The sequence below is a fragment of the Semicossyphus pulcher genome, unplaced genomic scaffold, assembly GCF_022749685.1.
Source record: "Semicossyphus pulcher isolate SPU_LCO1_2020_fin unplaced genomic scaffold, fSemPul1.0.p SCAF_4, whole genome shotgun sequence".
NCBI lineage: Eukaryota > Metazoa > Chordata > Actinopteri > Labriformes > Labridae > Semicossyphus > Semicossyphus pulcher.
In genome coordinates this window covers 6,706,795-6,733,352 of record NW_027211715.1, presented here as the reverse complement: position 1 = coordinate 6,733,352, position 26,558 = coordinate 6,706,795, and the positions used below count along the sequence as shown (strand labels likewise).

The window sequence follows — 26,558 nt, the reverse complement described above, 5'->3', positions numbered from 1 at the left end:
AGGCTTCTAACATGTTGTTTTTCAGTACTGTAAAACAACCGTCATTGCAAAAGTAAAAAACTGAAGAAAAATGTGTCTCCTTGCCATAAACATCTAAGACGGAGGAGGAAATAAATCCTTTTGGACGCCTTCTCTCCTCTCGTGTGGTAAAAGGCCTGATTCAGCTAATAGAGAGGAATTACATGACAAAGTTTGCTGCTACTGAAAGAAATAATTCCGTCATGTATTATCCTAGTTTATTTATCTATTTAATCTGAATAATATTTTGTGTGTTATCTGTTATATTCCTGTTTCGTTTTGTCATTCACCCTTCCCTCTTGTGTCTATTGCTTTACTTCCTGCATATATTTAACCGCGCGATCGGCCTGACCTCATTGTTTTCACCTGTGCCTTAATGATCTCACCTGTGTCTGATTAGCCTCGCCTTCTTTGCATTTAACCCATATACACATTATATTTTATATTTCCCTTATGTTTGAGTCTACATTTTTTCATTACTCAATTTATTTTGTTCTGTAATTTTGGGGTCAATCTAGCACTAGAATTTTCTTCTATTAATAAAGCGAGCTTCTATTTAGTCTTTGTCTTCCCCTGTTTCTGTGTTAGCCTGTGTCTTTTGTTGAATAAGTCTGCTATTGGGTCCTCTCACTTTGTTAATAGAAAACCCTTTTGGTGTGATTTTTCAGAGGGAACCTTCTCTTACATTCTTAATAATGTATTCGTATCTTTTTAACCAGCATGACTCAAGAGAGGAGTCCACAGCTGTGCCATTGTAATACAGTAGTCTCACCATGAGGGGGAAGGCTAACAACAGTTTTATCTTATGAAACTGCTGTCTCTTGACAAATAAAGGTTTGATAAAACAACATTTCTCTTCTGTGATTCTGTTTTAGCTTCTGCTTTAAAATCTGAAGTTAGCATGAGCCGTTACAAACACCTGCTTCAGGATCATCCCCACCATCTCCGTTAATGCACAGCACAGGTACAAATTGTTCCAAAATCGGGAACGTTGAGATTATTTCTGGTGGGCTGTATGACAGACACGTCCTGTCATTTGTTACCAAGGCTACTCATCTGGTTTGCATGGATGAGATGGAAAGATGAGGTAATGAGCAGGTGTGGGCAGCAGGGCTATACAGGGATCACTGTTGGTAATGAAAGGTAAACTGGATTTAGACCTCTGCAAATGTTCCAGTGCTAATTAATCTGAAAGGTTATGTTTGTCGCCTTTATTACATTATATTGTGTGTAATTATCTATACTTGTCTACGTAATTACACAGCATATCTGGCAAGAACATCCCATGTATCTCTGCCATATTCTCTGTGCACTCCAGTGGTGCCACAGCCTGCGTCTCTGCACCAGCGTGACGGTTGTTTGTTTGTTCTTATATGGAAATAGAATTTTTTATCAACCCACTCAGAGTGCCTCAAGGTAATCAGCATTACATAATCTCAGGAAATACCTTATCTGCATCCAGTTTCTCTCCTCGAGGCTCCTATAACTCCTCCAAATTCTGAGCCTCTCTCCCAGAAAATTCAATATCACAGCTTTGTTTCTGTCTTTTCTAATGTTCCTCCAGAAAGAATTGATCGATGCAGCTCTCACGGCTCCGCTGTGCTGCATGAATTCTTCATTCTCGTGCAATTAAATCTGTCATTTCTAATTCTAAAGACAAATTGCATTTGTGTCTTCACACATAGGAATGCACTTTTGTGAAATACAACCATAGAAAGTTGTTGTCTGTTTTGATGGATGATAATGCACATGATGCGCATGCTAATGTGCTTTATAACTGAGTGCCCATTACCTTTTTGTTGGTGTGCTCCCAAGAGGCTCAGTCTTACTGTCTTTTATGATGTGAGATGCCAGCAAGCAACTCAGCTTTAGTGCAAATTTTGCAGGCTGAAATGAATTTACATTTATGCTTTTCATATGTCATATTAATATGGAAATCTGTGTAATCTGAGCATGCTCTACCTGTTCTCTCTTCTCCCTTACTATCAAGAAAACAGAAGACAATACATGCATTATATACAGATGTATGCCAAAGCCAGTAAGATTTAATAAATAATAAATTATGTCCAAACAAGAATGAGGTGATTCATCATCATCCGCACCCTCCTCCTCCTCTGCTTGCCCAAGCTTCCCTCTCAGCTGTGAGACTTGTCACTTTTGTGTTATTTTTTCCAAACCATACAAGGAAACACAAATCTCCCCTGAAGCCAGTTTGGAGTTGAGGCATCATGTGTCAGCCTTTATGCTTTAAATGTTAACACTAAGGAAGTTTGTTGGTCCAACATTTGCTATAAGATGGTTCACAATTCTCTTCCCAAATCGTCCTCACACAGGTTCCCATTTCAATTTGACACCATGCTAAATGACACTTTTACCTTTATCTTAGATTCCTCTGCATTAGCCATTTTACATAAATGCTGTATGTATGATGATGTCAAATCATGTTAGGAAAAATAATAATTGCCCGCAGCAGACATGGATTTAGTCTCCTTTCACCTCTGTTTTGGTCTCCACCAGCTTCTAAGGAAATATCAGGCTCTTTAAATGCGAAATGCTATTTTCACCAGCTATGGTTAACTTTTTCTGACTGCTGATATGCTGAAAATGTGCTGCTGCTTTGAGCTTTGACACTGAACAAAAACAGTAATAATGCAACAATAAAACCAAAACAATGAGCTTAAAGAGGCTAAAAAAGCTAATTAGAACTGAGATAAACTGCAGAGTCTGGAGATTATTTGTCACAGCTTTACTGTTACGTCATTAAATCCAATGTTGATGCAAATATATATGGCTTAGAGCAACTTTAAAGATATGACAGGTAATTAGGTAGGAATAAAGTAGTTTACCTTTACAACATCTTAAAGCACATGCAAATTGTAGCATATGTATATTTGAAACAACAGTTATCATGCAATAAATCATTTATAACACAATAATGTCACACAGTAACTTCACGCAGTATATGCACATGAATATTATGTATCATACTGCTTATATGTACATTTTTAACATGCTGTTTTTGTGCTAAATTTACATGAGAAATTTGTTCTATTTTGCTAAAAAAGTTGGGGAAAAGTATACATCTCCGGCCGCATTATTAATAAAGCAATAAGCACTTAAGCGACTTAGAGACTTTAAGATACTTACAGTTTATTAATTAAGGCAATATTTGACAGAGAAATCAGCAAAACCAACCTGTCACTTAAATTTAACATATGTTGAACCACTTGATAAACAGGACAATTTCTCTTTTTTTAAATATAAAATTAAGTGGAAGCTAAGAAAAGAAAACCCCATTCAAGTGAACATGTAGTCATCATATAAGATAAATGTATTCTTTATAGTTAACCACAGATGGTTTCAAACTGTTACTCATCCTAATTGGTCAAAACGCCCCAGAAGCCATCATGGCCAATGTGAGCCTGACTTCGCTGCAGTCTCCGGCGCAGCTCAGTCCGTCGCCTCCTGCATCCAAACGCACACTGACGGAGCTGCCGACAGAATTCATAATGTTTTATATTTGGAAAATCTCCAGGGTTTGCCCGATAGGCGTTGCCTGATAGTCTAGCTGCCATATGAAGAGTGCGCCGATTGTTCCTCCTCCAGCAGCTGTTGTGAGATGTTCTGCATTTGCCATGGCACGAGGTCTGCTTCCATGGGGGTTCTTCAAGAAGCCTCTGTACGTTCAGGTAAGCTTCTGGGAAATCCCTCTTCACTCTAGTGTCCAACTTGGAATCGATCCCGGCTCTGTGCATGTATATCTACCGGTAACATCCGAGCGTATAGAAATATACATCGCTATTAATCGCTAATAGGCGACGTTGCCTCCAATATTACAGCTTATACTTTATTATTTGACCTTCATGTTGTATGACTATTGGTCGTTATTTGCACATATTTCTGTGTAGGTTTGTCAGACTGAATCATAAAGTCACTTGATGCTCGACGGAATCAACCATCCTCTTGATCCTCGTTGCTGTAGCAACAACGTCCATGATACATCTGGCTGCTACAGCTGATACGTTGAGAAGAGGCTGTTTAAGAGGCTGCAAAAGTTTATCATCACCCTACATTACATAAGAGGTTTACTGTTTCCTCAGTTTACCTGTCACGTCTGTTTATGGTTTACTGCATGCACGGCAATATGAGAATGCATGTGGGTTATGGGCTGCTTTAGAATTCATCACAGGGAAATATTGGCAAACGTTTCATGTCATGCAAACTTATATCAAAACATAGAAATGTATTAAAGATCTGTATTAGATCTAGATCTGTATTTGATGAGATGCTACCCTCGCCATCCTCGTGGGAGGCTGTTGAAGAATATTATGTAACACTTGGATGTGACTGAAATTAGGTGAAGTCCACAGTGGCCTTCCTCATAAGCAAAATTAAACTCTGCTAGGAAAGCCCCTCAAGGACACATGGAGGTCTCGGGAACCCAAATTTAGGATCCACAAAGTCAACATATTCCAGGCCAAGTGACGAGCTAGAAAAGCCTCCCCGTGTCAGGCTGTTCTATTCAAATATTATGGTAATAGTACCTCTACATTAAGCCTCAAATTGCTTCACTAGTTGGAGCATACTTGGCTGCTGCTCTGTGCTTCCTGTGTGTGCCCTTGCATGTTAGAGACAAAAACCTGTCAAGTGCAGTGAATGGAGGGAGAATCAGCCAGTCTCGGGGGACAGCCACCAGCATCGCTCTGTTTTCTAGGCCACCTCAGCCTCCCGGTGACAACTTAAGAAGTGTCATTCAGTGATCCTTGGAGAGAAGCTATTTCCACTGAAACACAAAAACTGACAAGTCGTGTAAGCTGCAAACTTTGGTTCTTTTTTCATAGTTTGATTTTATAATGATGTACAGATATTACAATCAAATACAAACATGTTTGATTAAGCAGCTTTTCTTATTTCCTTTAAGAGGTGATTAAAGATCATTTGGTTTCTTGCGTCTCCTTATAATGCTTCAAATATGCTTTAAAAACACACTTTAAAGGTAACGTGTGTAAAGGCGTGTAGAGTGTAAACAGATATCTCCTTACCTTCATCACGTCAACAGCTTTGCTTTCTCTGAAAATTACTTGACAGCAATTTAATATTATTAGCTTTTGTCTATTCTCATTCTTATTTTAAGATTTACTGTAGTCATGCTGTCAAATTTATTTAAGAATGTAATCTCCTGTATTTTATGGAATTTAAAAATCAATATCAGAATTGATTTAAATAATATTGTAGCAGGCATCGGTGAGGTTTCAACAAATGTAACGAAACAGCTGAGAGGTTTTAAACAGCACTCACTGTCAACAGAGACACTGATTACTTGTAACAACAGTCTACAGCCCCATATAACTGCCCGTGCGCTGAAGGTAACCCCTACACAAGGAAATAACTGCATCCTATAACTGCATGCTAACTATTATAACAATAACAGAACACATGATTTCAACACCACAACATTGCAAATAACATTGCAGGAATATTATTATAACTTAGATCCATTGTCCCACAATTCCAAGCAGCTGGCAGGTGGGCGTGTTTTTAGCAATAGTGTTGACTGTTAGCAATAGTGTAAATGCAAGTAAAAAATCTCTCCAGAATGCATTTTATTATCGGCTAGTTGATAAGTTGTAATGATTTCAAGTGTATATTTTCTAAAGGTGAAGACGCAGCTTCTGCAGCTTTAATTCCTTGTCATAAATAAATTGTAGAAAGGTAAATTATTGACATATCGTTGGTCTTATTAGAACTTCTGTTGCATATCAATGCTACAAAAACATTGCATTCTAGACCGAGAGCTTTGCATGTAGCTGCAGCTGTGTGTTAAATAACAATTAAATGGGGTATAATAACACAAATTTTGACATCTAATTCAACTTATTTCTGTAAACACTTTTTTAATGTTACATATTGAGTATAAACTGCAGTTGATGTTGAATCCAGCCAACTTTATGTGGAAGATAAATATTGGGATATTTTGCACATCACAGCCCTGACTGGTCGGTTGAGATGTGGGAGGGGGTTTCCCCTGACAGGAAGCTGCAGTCCTTGCAGGAATAAGATGTGATGTCGCCTGTGTGTGAACAACATGTGCTTGCTGTTACATTGTTTGATTTAACAGCACATGACAGAAAGAACCACTGCTGATAAAGTAATGTTCACATGTGGTAATGTCGCAGTATTGAGTCAGCATGAAAATGCGTGCTTTGTATGTGTGTGTGGGGGTGGAGGAGGTGGTGTGTGTGTGTGTGTCTGTGTGGTTAGGGGGGTTGCCTGCTGTCTGGACTGTGATGAGTCAGATCTTTGTAGTGTCTGTGCAGAGAGTGTGGCATCCTTTTTTCAGCACAGTCTGTGACAAGTGGGGAGGCATGCTGGGCTGCTGCTGGGGCAGAACTCTTAAAGGTCGTCTTTTTGTCAACATTTAACTGGATCTGCTTTTATGCACATCCTGTTTGGGTTTTACATTTATTCTGGAGGACTCTTTGAGGGCGTGCACTAATTTGTAAATACATCAACAGAATAAATACATACAAGAAATAAAACAATAATAACACAGTGCCTTGCAGAAGTTTTCACCTAGCTTGGACATTTCCAAATTTGACTGTGTTACCATCAGAAATGTAGAGACCAGCTCCAGTCATGTTTTAAGACATAAAATGCTCTGCTTGAAATAATAAATTGTGTCTGATATGTTCTTTCTGTAAAAATACGTTTAATTATCTTGTAAAAATCCTCTCAAGGCATGTCCTCCTTCTCGCTCATTACAATTTCCTGAATCTGGATAGTCCCCGTCCATTGTGCACATTTCCACCTGCCCCCTCTGTCGCAAAAACAAAACTCGTCTCTGCCATCGTTTAGTGGCAACTTGTTGAAACTTAGCTTGCTTGAAATGTAGTGATTAGTATTAGTAACGTTAACGTTAACAAGTTTGCAAAAATGATGAGGTTACAGCTGGCTCGCGCATCACTGAAGTGGTTGCCATAGGTTGCACATAATGATATGCATAGCGTCACCCCGTCCATTAACGGGATTGGCTCCTTAGGTTTGTGACGTCTCAAACCTGCCAATCTGAAAACGTGTTGTTCAGCCTGTCCTTGGTACACTGCAGTTTAAAAGCAAACAGGCCCAGCCGTGGAGATGACTGCCTATGTTGTCCCTGATATGTCTTGTAGCTCATGAAGAACACCACATGGAGATGTTTACAAGGTTAAACACTTGATTTTCACTGGAGGGGGGCTTCAATTACACTTATGCGGCCTTTTTACTGTTTGATTAACAAACAAGAGCAGACAAAAAAGCAGACATCTCATGGATGCACAAGCTAACCTGAAGGCAGATGTTTGCACCTGATTATAGGTAGACGTTTCACAGCACACACGCAAAACTATTTTCATTTGAAACATTTTTGAATACCAGTAAATATTCTCTTTCCCCCACTGCAAAATTATAGACTACTTTGTGTTGATGCACCTCCTAAAAAACCCATTTTACTTTGCAGTTGTGACAACATATGGGAGAGATCAAGGGGTTTAAAAACTAATGCAAGGCAACTAACAAGCAGTAAAAGCTTAGCACAGTTAGAGACAGTTACATTCAAAGGTGGCGTAGTTTGTTTCTATCACTTGAACGAGTCAGATAATGACTATTGAATGAGTTTAATGAGGGAGTTATATATGATGATGGTAATTTGTCAGTAAGGGCTTAATGCCTGTCATGTCTTACTGTTAGTAATGCCTATAACCTTTTAATACAAGCTACAATGATGAGTCGAATAACTGTCACAAGTAATAAATCTTAGGGTGGACTGATAAACGTAATGTATTGGTCTACCAGTGGAGGCAGAGGCATGTCTGTAGATAACGTCTCTGTAATCCAGAACAGACAAGAAGACGGCTTCGATTATCCGCTTCCTGCGGAGAAGAGGAAAATTAGCTCAAATTTTTTGTCTTTTCTTGGTGAAAAGTATGTCATTGTGATATTTAAATGGAAATTAGATTACAAGGCATTTATACTGAAAGACCCTCTCAATACCATGACCTTCCAGAGTGGTACAATGTAAACTATTGCCCCCAATGTCTCTGTCTCTAGTGAAGAGCCTGTATTTAGTCTTGTGCAATCAGGACTACTTTCACGTTAAAAAGTGCATCTTGTATTTGAGGCTTGTTTTAGAGATGATATTTGTGAGTATCTCTTGTCATTCACTCCTCCAGCCCCCTCCATCTTTTGTTTCTCTATTTTCACATCTTTCTCGGCTCTGCAGCAGCCCATTAACCAGCAGCCTCTGAGGGATAGCTTTATAACCATACATAATGGATGAATAGTTTGCAGGCTGCAAAAACCAAGTGTCAGTACAGGGTTGTGCTGCTTTGATCAGCTTTAATCTCCTCTCTGCCTCAATAGTTCACCATCAGGTAGCAGTATGTGAACCTAAAGCATGTACTTCTTGGAGTACTTTCATGGTTTGAATACACAGCCTTCCTTTAACAGAGCTGTAGGTGGGTGTAGATGAAGGAGTTCAGCCTGATGTAGACAGACCATTTCTTTCCGCCCACCTCAGCATATGGCCACAGTTCCCAGTCAGTCTCTAATTAATAGCTGTCACAGCAGCCACAATCAATATGGCCTCATTAGCCATGTTTGTGTAACTCTCCCCCTTCACAAAGGGTCAATACATGATCCCAGAGATAGAAATGAAACGGCCGGAGTAGAAATGAAAGCCACAAAGCATCGATTAGAAAGAGGCCGACCATACATTTGTTTCCCCGTAGAGTGATATTTCCATAATGCTTTGCTGTTGATGCATTTCACCTACGGAAAAATCAATGGGAACTATATGCAGCACTCACTTGTGTGGTCAGTGCTGTTAAAGTTGTTGTGGGCCAGCGTGGTCAGATTTGTAAGAAAACCAATCAATAAAAAGGCAACAGAAAACATATTTAAATAGCATTGGTTAAATAGATTGTCATTGGAAATTAGAGCATTTCTTTGTTCGGTGTTTCTATGTTGAATTGTATTCAATATATAATATGGGCATCTGTCATTTTATTAACAAGACAAACCTGCAGTCAAAATGTAATTTAGACTGAAATGCGACTGGTTTGTTTTATGTAGACTCGTAAAAGACTGAACCAGAAAAACTAAAGAGGGTATGAGTAGACTGTAATTATGACTGTACTCAGGATTTAAGAACATTGTAGTGTCTTTCAGCTAATGTTTTGGTGTTACGGTCCACATAACTGTTTCAGTTCACTCTTTCTGCTCTCATCAGTGCTTTTTTTTGCCATAGTTCTACTAAAATGCTCAGATTGACGACCTGTTAAATGCCTGCTTAGCAGCAATGTCCAACAGACCCAGTATGACAACATAAATGAAGCTGGTACCTCTGACCCACAAAACAGACTCCTATTATACTGGTTTATGATAAATTAAGAGATTAAATGAGAAATGTACATGATAAAAAACAACTGATCTGTGGTAACCTGTAGACACAGAGGGCAGGAGAATGTTTGGGTTGCTTGCGGCCTTGAGGCTACGACCGAGTCACAGCTTATATAATATTCAGCACAAAATCACTCTCTCTCATGTGATGTTGCTTAATCATTTACAGTTATCAGTTTTTGCCAACATGTATAAAACGGCCTAATGCAACGCTTTACCCATTATGATGATATCAATGATGTGTACTCTAATTCCATATCTGACTCTTTAAAGTTAAAAAAGATTGTTGCCACCAACTTTTATAGAATAATTGAATCTTCGACAGTCAGGAAGGAGCGTAAGTATTTACACATAACAACAAAATGAAGGAGGTCCAATGACAGACATGAAGACACCAAAACAGACATAAGGCTGTGTTTTTATGCAACTTGTGTGTAAAAGGCTAAGAGAGACAAACATTTAATAACAGTATCCTTATAAATTTACAGTCAAACACAATACAACTTTATATGCATTTAATTTATGTTTATTAGCCTAATTATTTATTTTTAAGGGGCAATTTATCGTCGCCAATTAACCTGCTGTGCATGTGTTTGGGTTTGTGGGAGGAAACCGGAGCGTCCCGGGGAAAAACCCACGGAGGCATGGGGAGAACATACAAACTCCACACAGGAAGTTACCAGCTGGTCGGAAGGTTCTCCCTGTGAGGTGACAGTGCTAACCACTGCACCGCCATGCCCCCCTTTTCAGGTAAACCTTTTAAACAGCAAATATTTTGGATTGTTATGGCAATCCAAAATGTCTGCTGTGAAAATGGTTTGGGGGGTGGGGGGGGGGGGTGGAGAGAGGGGGGGATGGAGGAAGAGGAGGGGGAGAAAGAAGGGGGTTGAGAAGGAGGGAGGAAGAAGGGGAAAGAGTGGGGTTTGGAGAGGAGGGGGGAGAAAAACGAGGGGGGGTGGAGAAGAAGGGAGGAAGAAGGGAAAAGGGGGGGAGGGGGGGATGGAGGAGGAGGAGGGGGAGAAAGAAGGGGGTGGAGAAGGAGGGAGGAAGAAGGGGAAAGAGTGGGGTTTGGAGAGGAGGGGGGAGAAAAAAGAGGGGGGTTGGAGAAGAAGGGAGGAAGAAGGGGAAAGGGGGGGAGGGGGGTGGAGAGGAAGGGAGGAAGAAGGGGAAAGGGGGGGAGGGGGGGTGGAGAAGAAGGAAGGAAGAAGGGGAAAGGGGGGAGGGGAGGGGAGAGGGGGAAGACTTTTACTTATTCTTCCACCTCTGAGGCTTCCTCAACCCCAGGAAGTGTCTGGCCTGCTTCCAGATGGACGGTGTCTTCTTTTCCGTCACTGGAGCAATCTCCTCAGACACTCCCGGCATCTCCACTTCTTCAGGGGCAGCTGCAACTGGGAGGTTCTCTTCCAGGCCCATCTGCTCCTCTGGCTGCTCCTCACGCCTTGATCTTTTTCTCCGAGAAGGCATGAAGTTTTCCCGGTCGGCTTGCAGTTCCTTGGAAAGCGCGTCATTTCTCAGGAGCTGAACGTTGAGCTGAGTTTGCAGCTCCTGCAGATCCCTGATAAGACGGCTTTCCGTCACTGCGATTTGCTGCCGCATGATGTTTGCCTCTTCTGCCATCTTCTGACACATGGCCTCCTGCTCAGCCCTCATGGTGCAGATCTGATGCTGGCTCTCTGACAGCATGTCCGATTGAGACTGAACTTTTTCCTCAAGTTCATGCTGAACGCTCTCAGACTGCTGTCGGATAGTGAGGACCTCCCGCTGGTACCTCTGGCTGAGCTGCTGGTTGTAATCCCTGCACTTCACCAGTTCTTCTTGGAGACCCTGGGTCTTGTTCTTCTCCTCCTGTAGCTCAGCAGTGAAATGTTGCTGGCTGATCTTGTGCTCCAGCTCAAGCTCCTCGTAGTCTTGCTGGACGATCTTTTGAACACTGAGCTGAGTTTTCAGCTCCTCCAGATCTGTCCAGAACTTCTTCTCCTTCTCAAAGACATTCTGCTGCAGGACAGCCACCTCCTCCGCCACCCTCTGACGGAGGGCATCCTGTTCGGCTCTCAAGGAAGCGATGAGTTGATGGTCCTGCAGCGCTCTGTCAGCGTGAGCCTGCATCTGCTGCTGCAGCTCACACTGAAGGCTCTCCATCTGCTGTCTGGCACCGAGGACGTCAGTTTCGTACCTGAGAGTGAACTCATGGTGGAAAACCTTCGTCCTGTCCAGCTCTTCTTGGAGGAGCCTGTTCTTGTCCCTCTCTCCCTGGAGCTCTGCTGCAAACTTTTCGCTGCTGATCAGGTGGGCCACTTTCAGCTCCTCATAATCAGCATGAAGTTGCTTCTTCTGCTTTTGTCGGTTGGTGTCCCTGACGAGTGTGGCAATCTTGGTAGTGCAGAGAGCCTCCTCGGTGCTGTACTTTTGCAGCCGCTCTAGGTCCTCCTTAGTGTCTTTGCCCCTGTTGATATACATTTCTTTGAGGACCTTTTGTTTAGCGAGCTGCTGCTTTGTCTCCTCCAACTCTGCAGCGATGAGCATCTTCTCATTCTTCTGACTGCTGCAATGAGCCCTCTCTCTGTTAAGCAGCTCATTGAGCTGGCTCACATCCCGACGGAGACTTTCCAGCTCCATCGAGTTGCTTTGCCGAGCTCTTCCTCCGAACTGCAGTCTAGAGGTGTTCTTCTTCCCTTTGGGGGTTCTTGCTTGCTGCATTTTCTTATTCTGGTGGACTCAGTGGTAAAGAAAAGCTGCAGTCTTTGGTCTTCTTGGTGAGTGTTCTTTCTCTTAGTAGTGTAACTTACTGAAGGGTTGGAACGATCTGACTCTGGGCGTCTGCTCTCTTTTATAGGCACCTGATGATGTCAGAGAATTATGCCTTTAATTTTCAGTTGCATTCTTTGTGACTTTGATGAGTTCGGCTGTTCCATTTCTTCTTCTACTCTTTTTTTTGCCTGCGTGTTTACATTCAAAATCAACATCTGTCAACTATATTCTAAACAGTTAGTTCTGACCAAGTAATCTGATTGGACAAGAGAATTTCGAAGAGTTGCGACATAGAGAACATCACTGGGACTTTTCACTTTGTGTATCACTCCACCTCAGCCTCAGGTGTTCTGAATACTTAAGCAATATCACATGAGAGGGAGTGACGTTGTACTGGATATCATCACAGCTGTGATTTGGTTGTAGGCACGATGCCGCAGGCCGAGTGCTGCAGATAAAGTCCAGAAGGAGGAGCCAATGTTGGACTTCATTTCACCAGGTGACACTACAGTAACTTTATATGGTGATAAAATGCCAATGGTGTGTTTACAGTTTGTTGTGCTATCCCCAGTTAGCTAAACATATCAAATCATGCTAAATTGAACCCCCCCCCAATACGTTAAATTGTCAAAAATAGTACTAAGAATAAGACGTCTCTCATAAATAAGAAAGAGAACATTACCTCTGTGGCTTCTTTAGTAGCTTATGCCCCGGTGGCAATGTCTGAGAAATATACTCCAGTGCTTTTTTACTCAAAAGAAAAACATAATATTAAAGGCCGCTGCATGGAGAAAAAATTACATTACAGAGTGACATATGGAGGCAGTATGAAAGCTTGATTTGTGCATCATCTCTAGTGTCCAAAGCAGAAAATGGATGCGTGATCTGTTTAGACGCAGATACAAAGGGCAAAACAAATGTAATCTCTGAAAGTAAACTTCACATTTTGTGCTTCTAAGTTTTTATGAGGCTGAGTGTTTAAGGAAAGAGCAGAGTGGCTGCTACTTTCTGTTTAACAACATAGTGGGGTCAGAGAGATCCCAGAAGAAGATGGAGCACTGTTACAGAGGGAATAAAGAAGACGAGGGGGGAGATAGAGAGACTTTTGCCAATATAGACAATTGGAAGTGAAAGGGGCAGAGACTGTAAGCAGAGGGAGTCCATCACTGTCAACGCTGAGTGCAAAAATCATTAATAGCTGGGAAAGCACTACTGCCAAAAAGTCTGTTATTTTTCACTAATGTTCTTCAATTGGAGAAATGCCATTTTGGATCCAGGCTGAATGTATTTATCAGCTGGGAAAGAAACTCTGTAGAAAGTCTGGATTATCTTTAAATGTTTCACTGGTGCTGTTCCAGACCCCAAACAGCCTTTACTGTTAATCACTGAGCGTGCATTTAGAAGCAGTTTGATTAATGATGTTCTCTGTGATACAGCTCAGTTTGGAGCTAATTCGTACAGAGCTGTGTTTTAGGGAATGTGCTACTAACTGGTCCATTCCCTTCCACACTAGCCAAATAACTGTAAAGATTATTTTTTTGCCTTTATTTGATAGGAAAGTGAAGAGTCACAGGAAATACGGGGAAGAGGGAATGGGGATGACATGCATCAAAGGACCACAAGTCAGTGTTGAACCTGCAGCCGATGCGACAAGGACTTTGCCACTATACATGGGGCACCTGCTCTACTGGCTGAGCCAAACCAGCACCCCATGTTGCTGTTTTAAATTGTTTACATGTTGTATTACTTTGCTTTATGTCAAGTATCCACTGCTCATATCCCTCCACTGGCTCCCAGTCGCCGCTTGCATCAAATTCAAAACCCTGTTGCTCGCTTACAAAACAGCAACAAAAACAGCTCCTGCCTACCTGAACGCCTTCATCCAGGTCTACACTCCATCCCGCCCACTACGCTCTGCCAATGAAAGGTGCCTGGTACTCCCATCACAACAGGCCCCTAAGTCGCTAACTAGACTCTTCTCCTCTGTAGTCCCCCATGAACACCTCTGCACTTAATGATATTGAGACTATAGATGATGTTGATGATGGTGACATTGAGGATGTTGTTGATGTTGATAAAGATATGATGAGAATGATGATGACTATTGTGAAGGGAGCCCTGTCTGTCTGACACTTAAACACACACACACACATGCACACATACACACACACATACAAATACATACACACACACGCACACCCACACACACATACACGCGTACACCTACTGAGCAGTGGTTTGTAGGTGGGAGGTTTATGAATTTTTAGTTAATACTGTAATTTATTTTGGGATTGGCCAATCAATGTATTAATTATTTCACTCTTTTCCTGTTAATAATGTTTATTTATTATTACATTTCTATCAATAGCACTCATTAAGTTACAGTATGTAAAGGGGGATTGATTTTGTGTAGATAAGGTGAGAATGTGGATCTGCCGATCAGTGGGGAAGTGTTTACCGGTGTGTGGGGGTAATTAGTGGCACCTGTGGGAAAGAGTTAAAGGGAGGTGAATTTCAGTCAGAAGGGGTTCCTCTCCAGTGCCTAGGGCTGGAGAGGTCAGTCGGGGGGATGTCTCTGTGAGGAGCTCTTCATAATATTGTTTGATGCATGCTGTAAAAAGCCTGATCTCAGAATAAAACTATATAATCTGCTACAACGTGGTCCGTAGTTTCCGTCTGGAAAGTGCAGTGTGACACTATATTGACCTTGTTGATGTTGCTGATGATGATTTTTATAAAAAATAAATTAATAAATAACGCCCCGTGCACTGCCTGTTGGCACCAGTGTCCGATTGCACTTGAAGCTGTTTGTTGGCTCTTACCGACTTCGTTCCCTCCTGTCTTGATCGTTGCTTGTGTTGTGTTAACTCTCAGATGTACGTCGCTTTGGACAAAAGTGTCTCCTATAGAAATTGTAACATGGTATGTTTTTTTTACGTGCTCTTTTTTTTTTTTTTTCTGGCTAATTAAATTAGCAAAAACATTTGACATTGAAAAAATAGTCATCCGAAATGTTGCCCAGAGTTTTTCTTATAAGAAAAAAGGGATGTGGGGATTTGTTAATTTTTCCAAGCAGTCTAGGCTTTTAGATATAAGTGTACTTTCAGCTTATTAGATAGTTAACTACTATCTCACATCTTCATTGTGATATCAGCAAAATTTAGCAGTCAGCAGATTACCTACCTTACGGAAGCCCTAAGCAGACATGCATCCATACGTTTTATTTACTCCATTTTCCTGTGATAACGAGTTAACTTCCGGTTGTCTTATGACTTATTATTCTAGTTATCTGAACATAACAAAGCTGCACCACAGTAACGTCAGATGATCATAGCTTGTATCCCCAGAGTTGCAAAAGCACAAAACAAACTTAGAAACAGGCTTAACTTACCTCATCAGTGTGGGCAATGGCAGCATGGCATGTCGTGGTCTGTAAGGTCACAGTGACTAGTGACCTATTTTGTTTTCTTGATTGCCGGAAAATGATCCTGTTATCACGACAAAACCAGCTTTGTTATCTCAAGATAAGGAGATAAATAAGTTGAGATCTCCAGAAAGCAACCAGAAATTACTGGTCATCATGGGAATACAGAGTAAATAAAATGTATGGATGTATGTCTGCTTTGGGCTTCCGTACTACCTGATGTTACAGAAAATTAACTGTTAGTATCTGTAACAGCTACTACATAGCACAGCTAAATGTTAGCATCATCTTATGTGTTATGTTCCCACTTCTCCTTTAAAGGGACACTAGTTCATACTTTTACACTCACAGTGGGTGAAATGAGTGTGTGTATTGCACAAGGTGAATAACTCATAGGGAATTATCAACAGACTGTAGTTCGCTTAAAATCTACTGAGCATTTTAGTATCTTTCTACATTGCTTTGGTTTCATGGCCTGTCGTAAAAAACTAAGCTCCAGCTTTTACCAATAGAGAGTCTACACTTGTGCTGGCTGATAAATCGCATTTTCATTGTCATCGTGATATCAAAGTATTGCTTCACTGCCTGAAACGCAATTATTACAAAAATCTTTTCTTCCTTAATAATTAGCTGGAAATAATAAAACATTTTCATGGGTAGGGCACATGGTGTGCTCTACACATAGGGACTGATATACTGGCCTTGGACAACAAACACCACTCTGGCCCTCCTCTCATAAATCTTCATTATGATGTGTCATCTGAAAAATCCCTCGTTTCACGCTGTTCTCAGATCAACTTGGCCAGTCTAATGCACTGAAACATCAACAGATAACAGAGTGCCTTTCATATGATTTATTGATTAAGGATTTGATGCAGTTTTCCATTTACAACACGGATATGATGCCACTCAATCTTAATATATGAGCATATTGAAACTTCAACACTACTTCTGTGTGCTTGTTAAGCTTTTATCTAACTGATCACAAGCTTTGAAATGTGTTTCCAACAGGCCAGATTCTCCTACCTGCACATGAAGTACCTGTTCTTCTCCTGGCTGGCTGTGTTCGTGGGGAGCTGGATAGTTTATGTAGAGTACTCGTCCTACACAGAGCTGTGTCGAGGGCACGACTGCAAAAATTCAATAGTGAGTATTTTCTCTACTTGCTCTTTTTTATTTAAAAAAAAACATCCAACCCAGGCCTTTGATTCTCATACCCTGCGTTATATTCTAACTCCTTTATGAGGTTAACCAATATTTCCATTGTATTTTTCAGTGCGACAAATACAAAAAAGGAGTCATCGACGGCTCGGCCTGCAGCAGCCTGTGTGAGAAAGACACTCTGTACCTGGGGAAGTGCTACACTGCCAAAGCCAACAGCCAGGTCAGTCTCTTTTAAATCAATTACTCCTCTCACGTCTAATCCATTCTGCACCTCAGGCTTACCGTGTTTATCTTAGGTGTACTCTGGGATCTGGGGAGACCTGGAGGGAGTCATTAAGTGCCAGATGGAAGAGGCTCCTCATTATGATTTGGGGAGTGAGATGGAGCCAAGGAAGGAGGCTGCGGCCTTCAACAAGCCCACCGAGGGGACGTCTGTGGAGAAGTTCAGAGAGATGATCCTCAACCACCTAAAGGTTAGGAAGCCCTTGTTAAACACTAATACAACTAGGGATTAGGGATGCACAATATCCCTGATGCATACATACTGTATATTCCAAAGCATGTGTCCTAATATATTTCCTTTTTTTTACCTAATTGAAGAGACCATCATGTCTCTTCTGTAGTGGAATAAACATTATCCTGCTTGTTCTTATTCTGATGGCAGATGCAAAAACGAAATAAAATGCTTTTTAAATTGTTCACAGTTCACTGTGAAAAAACATGTTTCACGTAAAACGTGCCATATTTACTTTTATGCAACATATTTTTAAGGTCCACAGCGCCACCTACTGTATCTGTGTAGTAAATGGCATCAGATCATCAGGGCCAAGTTATTCAGAAGTTATCTGAAAGGTTTCAGCACTGGATTTGATCAAATCTCAAAATTTAAAAGAAAAAGGATCTTGATCTAACCTTCTTAATCTGTTATTCAAATCTTTTGAGAAGGACTGGGATACCTTTAATCCAAAAATATGGATTATACTGATCCCAGGAGAAGGTTGGATTTAGGGTGATGGGTGATGATGAGAATGAAATTGGTTTCATTGAACAAATGAAGCAACATTTTTATCATGTAGTATACACTGTGCATTAATGTATATTTTGCACTAAATTTTTAAATTAAACAAAAAAAGATTTTTGCCACCACATAAAAATAATCATTTCAACCATAACATAATATTGATTACAGCGACACAATCAGAGCTAGTTTCTAGCAATTGCATCTCTTGACCTATTTCAGTACACGGGTCTGTTTATCATATGAAAATATATTTGTTTGTTTTAATGTATATGTGGGTCATATAACGGGTCTGGTTGTTAAAGAAAATCTGGACATGGAATGGGATGTTTCTGTTGTTTCTTTTCCTGTGACCCTGCACTGACTGTTAGTGGCTTACTGGACATTTAAATTTTAAATCTGGTCATCTTGAAAACTTTGTGTCTAGATCAGGGCGATCCAATCCCATGTTGCTTAAAAGAAACAGCACAGAATAACAATGGATTAGCTGAATCGATTTTTTGATCAACTGTTCCCTGAATAGTCAAGAGCATCACTTTAGTATCATCTTGTTGGCAGAATTTTAATTGGAAGCTGACTAATGACGTGACAATGTCGTGGTGCATCCTTAAGCTCTGACTTAACAGCCTTGTTTTCTTTTTCTTTATCTCCAGGCCAAAGTGGGAGATCAGGCTAACCTTGCAGACCTGGCAACACAAGTGCTGTCTATAACAGACGCTAATAAGGACGGTCACATCTCACTGCCGGAGGCTCGCTCGACATGGGCTCTGCTGCAGCTCAATGAATTCCTGTTAGCATTAGTCCTGCAAGACAGAGAGCACACGCCCAAGTTACTCGGCTTCTGTGGAGACCTGTATGTGATGGAGAAGGTGCCACATTCTCCCCTGTACGGGATCAGCCTACCCTGGATCATGGAGGTGTGGATTCCTACCGGTCTGCGCCGCAGCATGGACCAGTGGTTCACCCCCTCCTGGCCACACAAGGCCAAGATCTCCATCGGACTACTGGAGCTGGTCGAGGACATTTTCCACGGCACTTTTGGCAGCTTCCTCATGTGCGATGTCCGTGCCACTAGTTTTGGATACAATGATCGCCATGACCTGAAGGTGATGGATGCACGTTACATTGTCCCTGAAGCCACCTTCCAAGAAATCATCAGGCAACAGCGCTGTGATGTGGACGAGGATTGTCTCTACGGAGCAGACTGCCTCACTTCCTGTGACCTCACCAAGCACCGCTGTACGCCCGAGGTCACCCGGCCGAACTTAGCCAAAGCCTGTGAAGCGCTCAAGGACTACATTCTGCGAGGTGCCCCGTCAGATGTGAGAGAGGAGCTGGAGAAGCAGCTGTACGCTTGCATTGCACTGAAAGGTTCAACAGAACAGATGGAGATTGAGCACTCACTAATTCTGAACAATCTCAAGACTTTGCTATGGAAGAAAATCTCTCACACAAAAGACTCGTAATAAAAAGGCAATTATTGCACAAAAGGCACAAGACCGATTCCTGTCCCTTCAAGTTTTTAAATGAAATAGTGGACTCTTTTCACTGTGGAAATTATTCCTCTTCTATTTATCTTGACATGTATAACTTAAGCATTTTATCCTGCAGGAATGTCACTTTCATATTAAATCATGTAATACATTGTTTAAGTTTTGTTTATATTATGGAGGAAAATGAGCAAGTGCAATTTTTTGAAACCATTAAAAAGGAAATCAATAAATGACTTAAGAAGCATGTTAGCCTCAATTTTGTCTCAACCCTTTTGGATTCTCTGCTGCAAGTCTTCTTTCTTATATTGCACAAAAACAACCATGGACTACACTTCTGCATCCATACCATTTTAGATCAAACAAACTATAATGTCCAAGGAAAAAAAATTTCTTCATTTAGTTTGTGAGCATTTAAGTTTGTGGTTTCATCCTCACTTGTAACAGACGGTTGCCTTAATCCACAGCTCACTCAAAAGACACATTTCTGCAAAGAAGGCTTTCATTGCATTATTCAATTGTAGCCATTTTATGACTAGCAAACAGCCTATAAAGCCATAATCTCACTTAAGATTTAAGTGATGGACTCTGCTATATAAATAATGATCTTAATAACACCCCTGATTTCAGAAATACAAGTAATTATGAAATGCAATATGACAAAGCACACAAGAGGATCGGACTCTTTTCAATAGATTTATTAGAACAAATGTTTTTCGCACTTGGAACGGAGCCAGCAGACACCTTAATCTGAAACCTCCTGTTCCTGAGCCCGGAGGAAGCTGGCCTTCTTCTGGGCGACGCGGTCCTTCCTCTGTTCCAGAGAGAGCTTGGCACGGTTCCACCTAGGTCACAAAAAAAGCACGATTAGCATTTCTGAAATGGATGCATCAGGGTTGCTGTTTAACAATACTTCCATAGAATACTTGATCAGATGTTAAGTCTTTTTGTACCTTCCAGGTGCCTCAATAGGCCTCACTTGCATTCAGATATTACTACACTATTGTGCAATATTTCCTTAAGCAATCAGAGCCTAAGAGCGGATTATGACCTGCACTCAGTCAATATTTAGCCCAACTTTGAACAGACTAATTTCCAAGACTGTAGAATAAACATTAAAACCTTTTTGAATCAATCAACTTGTCTTACCTCTTCTTCTTGATCTCTTTGAGGGGCTTCTTTTCATGGACTGGGTTCTCACGAATGGCAGCATGAGCCTTCTCGTACATTGCCTCAATCTGAAAGAGAGATAACCAGTCAACCTTGTGCCCGGAAACTTTCATATCCAGTTTTCTAGGTGAGATGTATTCTTCACTTTCACCAGCTGTGCTAAATACTGATACTAAATACTATATTTTTGCAGTCTTTTTGTTTAATATAAAAGTGAATACACTGAAAATCTTAACTAAACAGTTCCCATGTAACCTGAGCCCATGTCTTGTTATCCTATTGTCATTTTTCTCCTCACACCATGTCACCTTTACCAGTCGATATTAAACATTTACAAGATGATTTTATATTTTCATCACATTGCGAAAAACTCCTCACAGGAGCTTTAAGAAAGCCAGATTCTGACTACCTTCCACAGTCATATCTGTGAATTATTAATTCACTAAATGCCTAGAAAATGTCTTATCATTCCTCTCAAAATCTTCCTGAATCAGCCACCATATCAGTAACCAGTGAATTTTCCCCCTCTTTAAATCATTGTTGCATCAGTCCCATTTAAAATCCCATATTAGACTGTCAAACCACCAGAACTGCACCTCAAAACATCTACACTGAAGCTATGAAGGCCTGAAGGTGTATAAAAAAAGCAACATTAAAGATCAACTTAATATTGTGATCGATAGGGTGATCACAAGCCTAAAATTTAAAATCTACAGAACATGGACAAAAAGAGCCACTACCCAATTATGCAGGGTTGTACGGAGGTGTAGACGTGTAAGCTTGTTGTTTAGAGCGTAATGGCTGTGAAACAATCAGAAAATAAAGCTTAGGTGCCTTTCGTAACTGTCGAACCTTAAACTGAGAGCAAGACTGCACACGCCACATGGGATCTCGTCTGTTCAGTTTAGATGCACAGAGGGTCGAAACAGCGGTGCTCTGACAGCGAGGTTTCTTTTGCTGATTACTGTGATTTCAACACGAGTTTGTAGATCACAATGAATCGTTCTGTATGGGAAAGATGGGCTACGGCACATGGAGAGAGAGTTTACTTCGTCTTCTTTACTTCTGTTTTATGTCCGGTGTAAATCGGTAACATCACGAGTTTAACTGGTGGGAAAATGTCCCCGACGTGGCATCCCTAGTTAAGATGTGAGAGATGGTAAATGGACTTTACTTGTATAGCGCTTTTCTAGTCTTACAACTACTCAAAAGTGCTTTTACACTACATGTCACAATCACCCTCACACACACACATTCACAAACTGATGGCAATGACCTAAGTGCCAATTGGGATCTATGCCCATTCATACCCGATGGCTATGCCTTCGGGAGAAATTCGGGGTTCAGCGTCTTGCCCAAGGACACTTCAACATGTGTGACTGTGGCAGTCAGGGATCAAACCCCCACAGCCACCAGATGCATGATTTATTCCAAGCATTGAATGGACCAAATGTTTATTTGTTATTAACCGATTTCGTTTTTCTGGGTAAGAGGAAGTGATCACTTAAGCCTGCCCCGGAGATCTGTCTCATGAGGCATCACTAATGCTCATGTGTGAAATTAGACACTAATGAAACAGCTAATAGTCCTAAGATCTAATAACATCACAAAACATCATGAATTAGAGGAGCTCCATATATTCCTGAACGGATCAGTTAGACCACCAACTGCCCCAGACTCTTTTTGGTACAGTGTAATAGACTGAATGAGCAATTCAACAAATGTATAAGGAGTACTTGCCGAATCAGGGGTAACTCCATTCTTGATGAAACGGGAGAACTGCTTCTTGTAAGCGTCCTCGTCCTCCTCCATCAGATAGCTCATGTACTCTGACACGTTGGTGCCCATGATGTGCTTGCGGTGGACCTCAGCGTTGAACTCCTTGCTCTCTGGATCGTACCCAGGGAAGCGCTTGGTGCTGGTGGGGGAAATAAAGCAAGGAAAGGTTAATTCACAGCAGGTTCAGCGCAACATAAACCAGAAAAGCAGAACTTCAAGATTATTGTCAAAGCAGAATAAATGTATGCCAAAGTAAACGGTGCTACATTTGGAATTAACTTTTTCTCCTGCATCACTGAAACATCTCTTTGTGCGCTTTGCATTCAACTTTACTCAACTCAACACTGGGTATCAATAATCTGTCATCTGTATTCTGTCAACACGGTTGGGGCTCAGTGGTAGTCGGTTGTCTCTCAATCGGAAGGTTGGGGGTTCGATCCCTGACTGCTACTGTCACATGTCCAAGTGGGCCTTGGGCAAGACGCTGAACCCCAAATTGCACCATAAGGCATGGTCACTGGAGTATCAATGTGTATAGATCCTGATTGCAGAATGGCACTTAGGCCTTTGCCATAGATGTGTGAATGGGTGAATGTGACATGTAGTGTAAAAGCACTTTGAGAGGTTGGAAGACTGGAAAAGCGCTATACAGGTACATTCACCATTTACTGTGACTGTATCTTAACATGCGTCAGCAGCATCAACAAGCAGCCTTGACGTCAACTGCTGTTTTGAACTAGCTTCCTCATGATTGTGATGAGTGAATCACTTGGACGCAAGTAAAAGTGACGGTTGATGTTTTGAATGTCGGTAAATGTTTGGATATCCGATTTGTCATCGTTTTAAATTTCTCTGTTGCTCCGTTTTATGTCAGCACCAGTATCATTGTGCTTCTTTAGGTTTTGGCCATGAAAGTCTGGCAAAAGTTTTTGTAATCTTAATGAGACTTCACTCCTAATTAAATTAAAGAGGAAAATACAAGCTGTACAGACAGTTCTTAAACGTAGCTCATAGAGCACAGGCAGATACGACACTGGAGCACAATTTTAGGTGTGAAAAGGTGTTTAAACCATTAGAACCTACAATATCGATCTTTTAGCTGGCCTTAAGTTTACTTTGCATGTTTTAGATTCACTTTTTGCCGTGTTATACTACAAATCCTTGAAGCATTTACTCTCATGTTTGCCCCATTTACACAGCAAGATGATAAATATTCCATCACAAGCATTCAACCCCATCAATAGGGCCGTCTATTTCCATATATAACCCTTTCACATCAGGGTTGGATGACAGACTATTGCTGTGGTTTTGTCCTCATGCCTGTGTCTGCCTGAAGTGTAGTCCAAGTGACATTTTAAGCAAAGAAAATGAATCAGAGTTTACAAAGAAACCAAAAGCAGTAAGCAGACAACAAACAAGCCACAGCTCATTATCTAACAGAAGATCTGCAGCGCATGCCTCGTCTTACTTTCTCCCCGAAAGGACGAGAAAGAGTTTCCTTCCAAAATCTTGTTCACCGCACCACAACAGTAAACCTCAGTTTCAGTGCCATTTTCAGTTGCCTGCACACCAACTGAAGACCTTTTGAATGGCACAGTAGACTTTTTGACTTGTTATAATAATAAAAAGCACACTAGTCACCAACATTATCAGCTCTGTTCTATTCAAGTGTCTGAAAGGAATTCAACCCCCATTTGTTTATATTAACACCTGTGTCGTTCTCTAGCATACCAAGATACCTTGCATGAATAAAGGTCTGACCAGAAAAACAAAAACATAGCAGATTTCTATAATTGAAGACAAGGACTAAAAATTCGGTTAGATTCTACAAATACAATTTCCACCAGCCTTCCTTATATTTTATTCAAGGTGTCACTTTTACAAGACTTCATCAGGAGCACCTTGGCGGCAAAGTGGTTACAGTGCATGCCACATAACCGCGTCACATGCTAACCACCAAACTTTGTTGCACGTCATAACCCCCTCTTGGTTGATCTCAGTGTCGCTGACATTTGTAATAAAGGCAAAAACGCCTCCGATTCGATCAAGTGAAACAACCAAAACTTGTAGGATATTGAAAAGAAACCTTTGTCTCAGTAATCTCACATTGCCAAAGAACACACTTACTACATTTAAACAGGCATTAGGATAGGATAGGACAGGTTACCTGTGTGGGATGGACAGGCCTCCATCCACAGCCCCCTTCAGGACACCGAACACCTTGTTGCCTGTGGTGGTTCTAGCAAGTCCAGCATCCAGGTAGCAGGTGAAAGCGCCGGGCTGACCATCAATGCTCTCCACGTTGAACTCATCGCCTGTGACCTCCACCTGGCCTTCGTACACCTTATCCAGGCCAAACTTGTTCAGCAGCTGAGGACCAAAAATTGCAACAATCAAGATCAAAGTCAGCCGACAACAAACTATACCCTTTGTACAATTATTTTCTCTTTAAAATGTGATTTTAGAAGTACACCATTAAAGTTGAGAACATCTGATCTGTGTTCAACTAAGTCTATACTCACTCTGCGGGCCACCAGCAGACCAGTGCAGTAGGCTGCTGCGTAGTTCGTCAGACCCACAGAGATCCCGTATTTCGGCAGCTCGTGTGAGTAGGCCGCACACACGATCATGTCACCCTCAATCTTGGCATAAGCGATCTGCAACACAATTACAAGTAACCATGAATTTTGCAGCTGTACTGTTGACATGGACAAGCCACACAAGGGACATTGTTCTTACAAAGGACGGTACTTTTCCGTGCATTATAAGGCAGCTCAGATACGTAGCCAAAGACACCCAAAAATAAATTAAGACTCCACATCTCAGTTATTTTATTTACTAGGTTTACATTAATCAGAAAAGTCTACAATGTATTTTCAATGAATTCTCTATGCAGGTGATATTGGGACTGCTGCTATCCATAGAAACATATCCATCACCTCTTTCGATTGTTTTGACAGGTAATACAACAAGCCCTTTCCCTTACAATAAAAACTGGGTAATCTCAGTGGACGCTCACCTGGCAGACAATGTCCCTGTTGGAGAAACGGACAATTATCCGGTACTTGGGTGTGTTGTACTTGTTCTTATCTTGAACAACCAGGCGCTTGCGAGCAAAGAAGTCAGTCTTTCCCTCTGGAAGGAGAAAACATATTTACTAACTTGTAAACAACAGACATTGGCAGGAAGACGACTGTCACAGGTGGTCTTACCTCTCCTCCTCCTGAATTTGACCTGATACCTCTTGAAGTAGGCCTTGTTCTTCACCACTTTAACAAAACCCTGCAAGAGGACATGCATTGGCTTAGCATCAGGGACAAAACAGTCAATAACATTAAGGCTAACTCAAAGTGTTTTTCCTGTGTTAATGTAACCATGTTACTAGGGCTGTCACTGTCATGGGGTAACGCTGACCAGGCTAACATTAGCAAGCTAATCAAATGGAAATGGACGAGAGGAGTTAGCATTCGGCTACATGGGAAGCCAATAAGCTAATAGGCTTGTGGTAAGTGGTAATAAAAGGAAATTCGGGGTATGTGAACTAAGTGAGAAACTGGTAACATATGAATGAAAACATCACAGCAAAGCAGTCAACAGATATAAGGAATCAGTGAGTTTGTGAAGGCAGCCATTAGGCCACGTTAGGTAGAACCGGGTAAGTATTAGCAGGACATAATCTAACTTCATCTGAACATCAGAAGCATGTTTTTAAACGTCTGACACCACGCAGCATACAATGTATGTCTAAGGTAGACATGTAGGCGCATATTGGGTTGAATTACAAACCATTTTGCAGTCTTTTTGTCTCCTTATGAAGGAGCCCGGAGCCAAAGACTGGGGCTTGACTCCGCTGCACTGGAAAAAGGAAGATCTTCATGCGCATGCTCCGTAAATAGCGTGTCACAGGATGAGCTTCAGAGACGCCATGCTGCAGAGGATTCACCACTCTGCCCCCTATCGAGCTGGGGCGGCCATTCACCATAATAACAGCATTCTTCTGCCTTTCTTTGCTTGTATTGAGATGGCAGAAAATACGATGTTGAATTGAATTGAAATGTATTTCGAACATGTACATAAAGAAATGAACATACAAAAAAGCAGACGGACAGAAATAAGTAATATTTACAAACAATGAAAAGTATAATGCAAAGGAAGAACATAATAATATGTGTCAAACAGAAATGAGTGGGAAGAAGTACAAACTTATTAAATCCCACCCCTTCTCGCTTAGTTATAAGGAAGCTGACTGGATAATTATCAAACCTATACATTAATTATATATCTATCATAATCATAGTTATCTTTTTGATAT

General features: G+C 41.2%; 2 protein-coding genes across 4 annotated transcripts; one reads left to right on the top strand and one right to left on the bottom strand.

The window, feature by feature from the left end:
* The first annotated feature begins 3,478 nt into the window (after positions 1-3,478).
* On the top strand, positions 3,479-19,556 carry dipk1ab (divergent protein kinase domain 1Ab). Of its 3 annotated transcripts, none has more exons than XM_069680483.1 (5): positions 3,479-3,707; positions 16,637-16,771; positions 16,902-17,009; positions 17,086-17,262; positions 18,461-19,556. In XM_069680483.1, the coding sequence occupies exons 1-5, from the start codon at positions 3,594-3,596 to the stop codon at positions 19,271-19,273; spliced, it is 1,347 nt and encodes a 448-aa protein (XP_069536584.1). In that variant the 5' UTR covers positions 3,479-3,593; the 3' UTR covers positions 19,274-19,556. The 3 variants fall into 3 exon arrangements, with proteins under 3 accessions (XP_069536584.1, XP_069536585.1, XP_069536586.1); XM_069680484.1 differs by having other exon boundaries at positions 3,682-3,697; XM_069680485.1 differs by lacking the exon at positions 3,479-3,707 and adding an exon at positions 4,643-4,827.
* Positions 19,557-19,979: 423 nt separating this feature from the next.
* LOC138607831 (large ribosomal subunit protein uL18) lies at positions 19,980-26,109 on the bottom strand. The gene is made up of 8 exons (XM_069680487.1): positions 26,033-26,109; positions 25,459-25,528; positions 25,266-25,381; positions 24,769-24,903; positions 24,414-24,616; positions 22,208-22,385; positions 20,447-20,535; positions 19,980-20,142 (listed from the first exon to the last, which is right to left on the bottom strand). The coding sequence occupies exons 1-8, from the start codon at positions 26,033-26,035 to the stop codon at positions 20,043-20,045; spliced, it is 894 nt and encodes a 297-aa protein (XP_069536588.1). The 5' UTR covers positions 26,036-26,109; the 3' UTR covers positions 19,980-20,042.
* Between the last annotated feature and the right edge of the window lie 449 nt (positions 26,110-26,558).

What these genes read in the sequence shown, in the direction of transcription:
- LOC138607831 (XM_069680487.1), bottom strand. An exon ending in CAAATTCAGGAGGAGGAGAG is followed by an intron (nt 25,382 to 25,458) that starts GTAAGACCACCT and finishes TTCTCCTTCCAG; the next exon opens with AGGGAAAGACTGACTTCTTT. An exon ending in AAAGAGATCAAGAAGAAGAG is followed by an intron (nt 20,143 to 20,446) that starts GTAAGACAAGTT and finishes TTTGTGACCTAG; the next exon opens with GTGGAACCGTGCCAAGCTCT.
- dipk1ab (XM_069680483.1), top strand. Translation starts at nt 3,594, where the DNA reads ATGAAGAGTGCGCCGATTGTTCCTCCTCCAGCAGCTGTTGTGAGATGT. An exon ending in AGAAGCCTCTGTACGTTCAG is followed by an intron (nt 3,708 to 16,636) that starts GTAAGCTTCTGG and finishes TGTTTCCAACAG; the next exon opens with GCCAGATTCTCCTACCTGCA. An exon ending in TGATCCTCAACCACCTAAAG is followed by an intron (nt 17,263 to 18,460) that starts GTTAGGAAGCCC and finishes CTTTATCTCCAG; the next exon opens with GCCAAAGTGGGAGATCAGGC.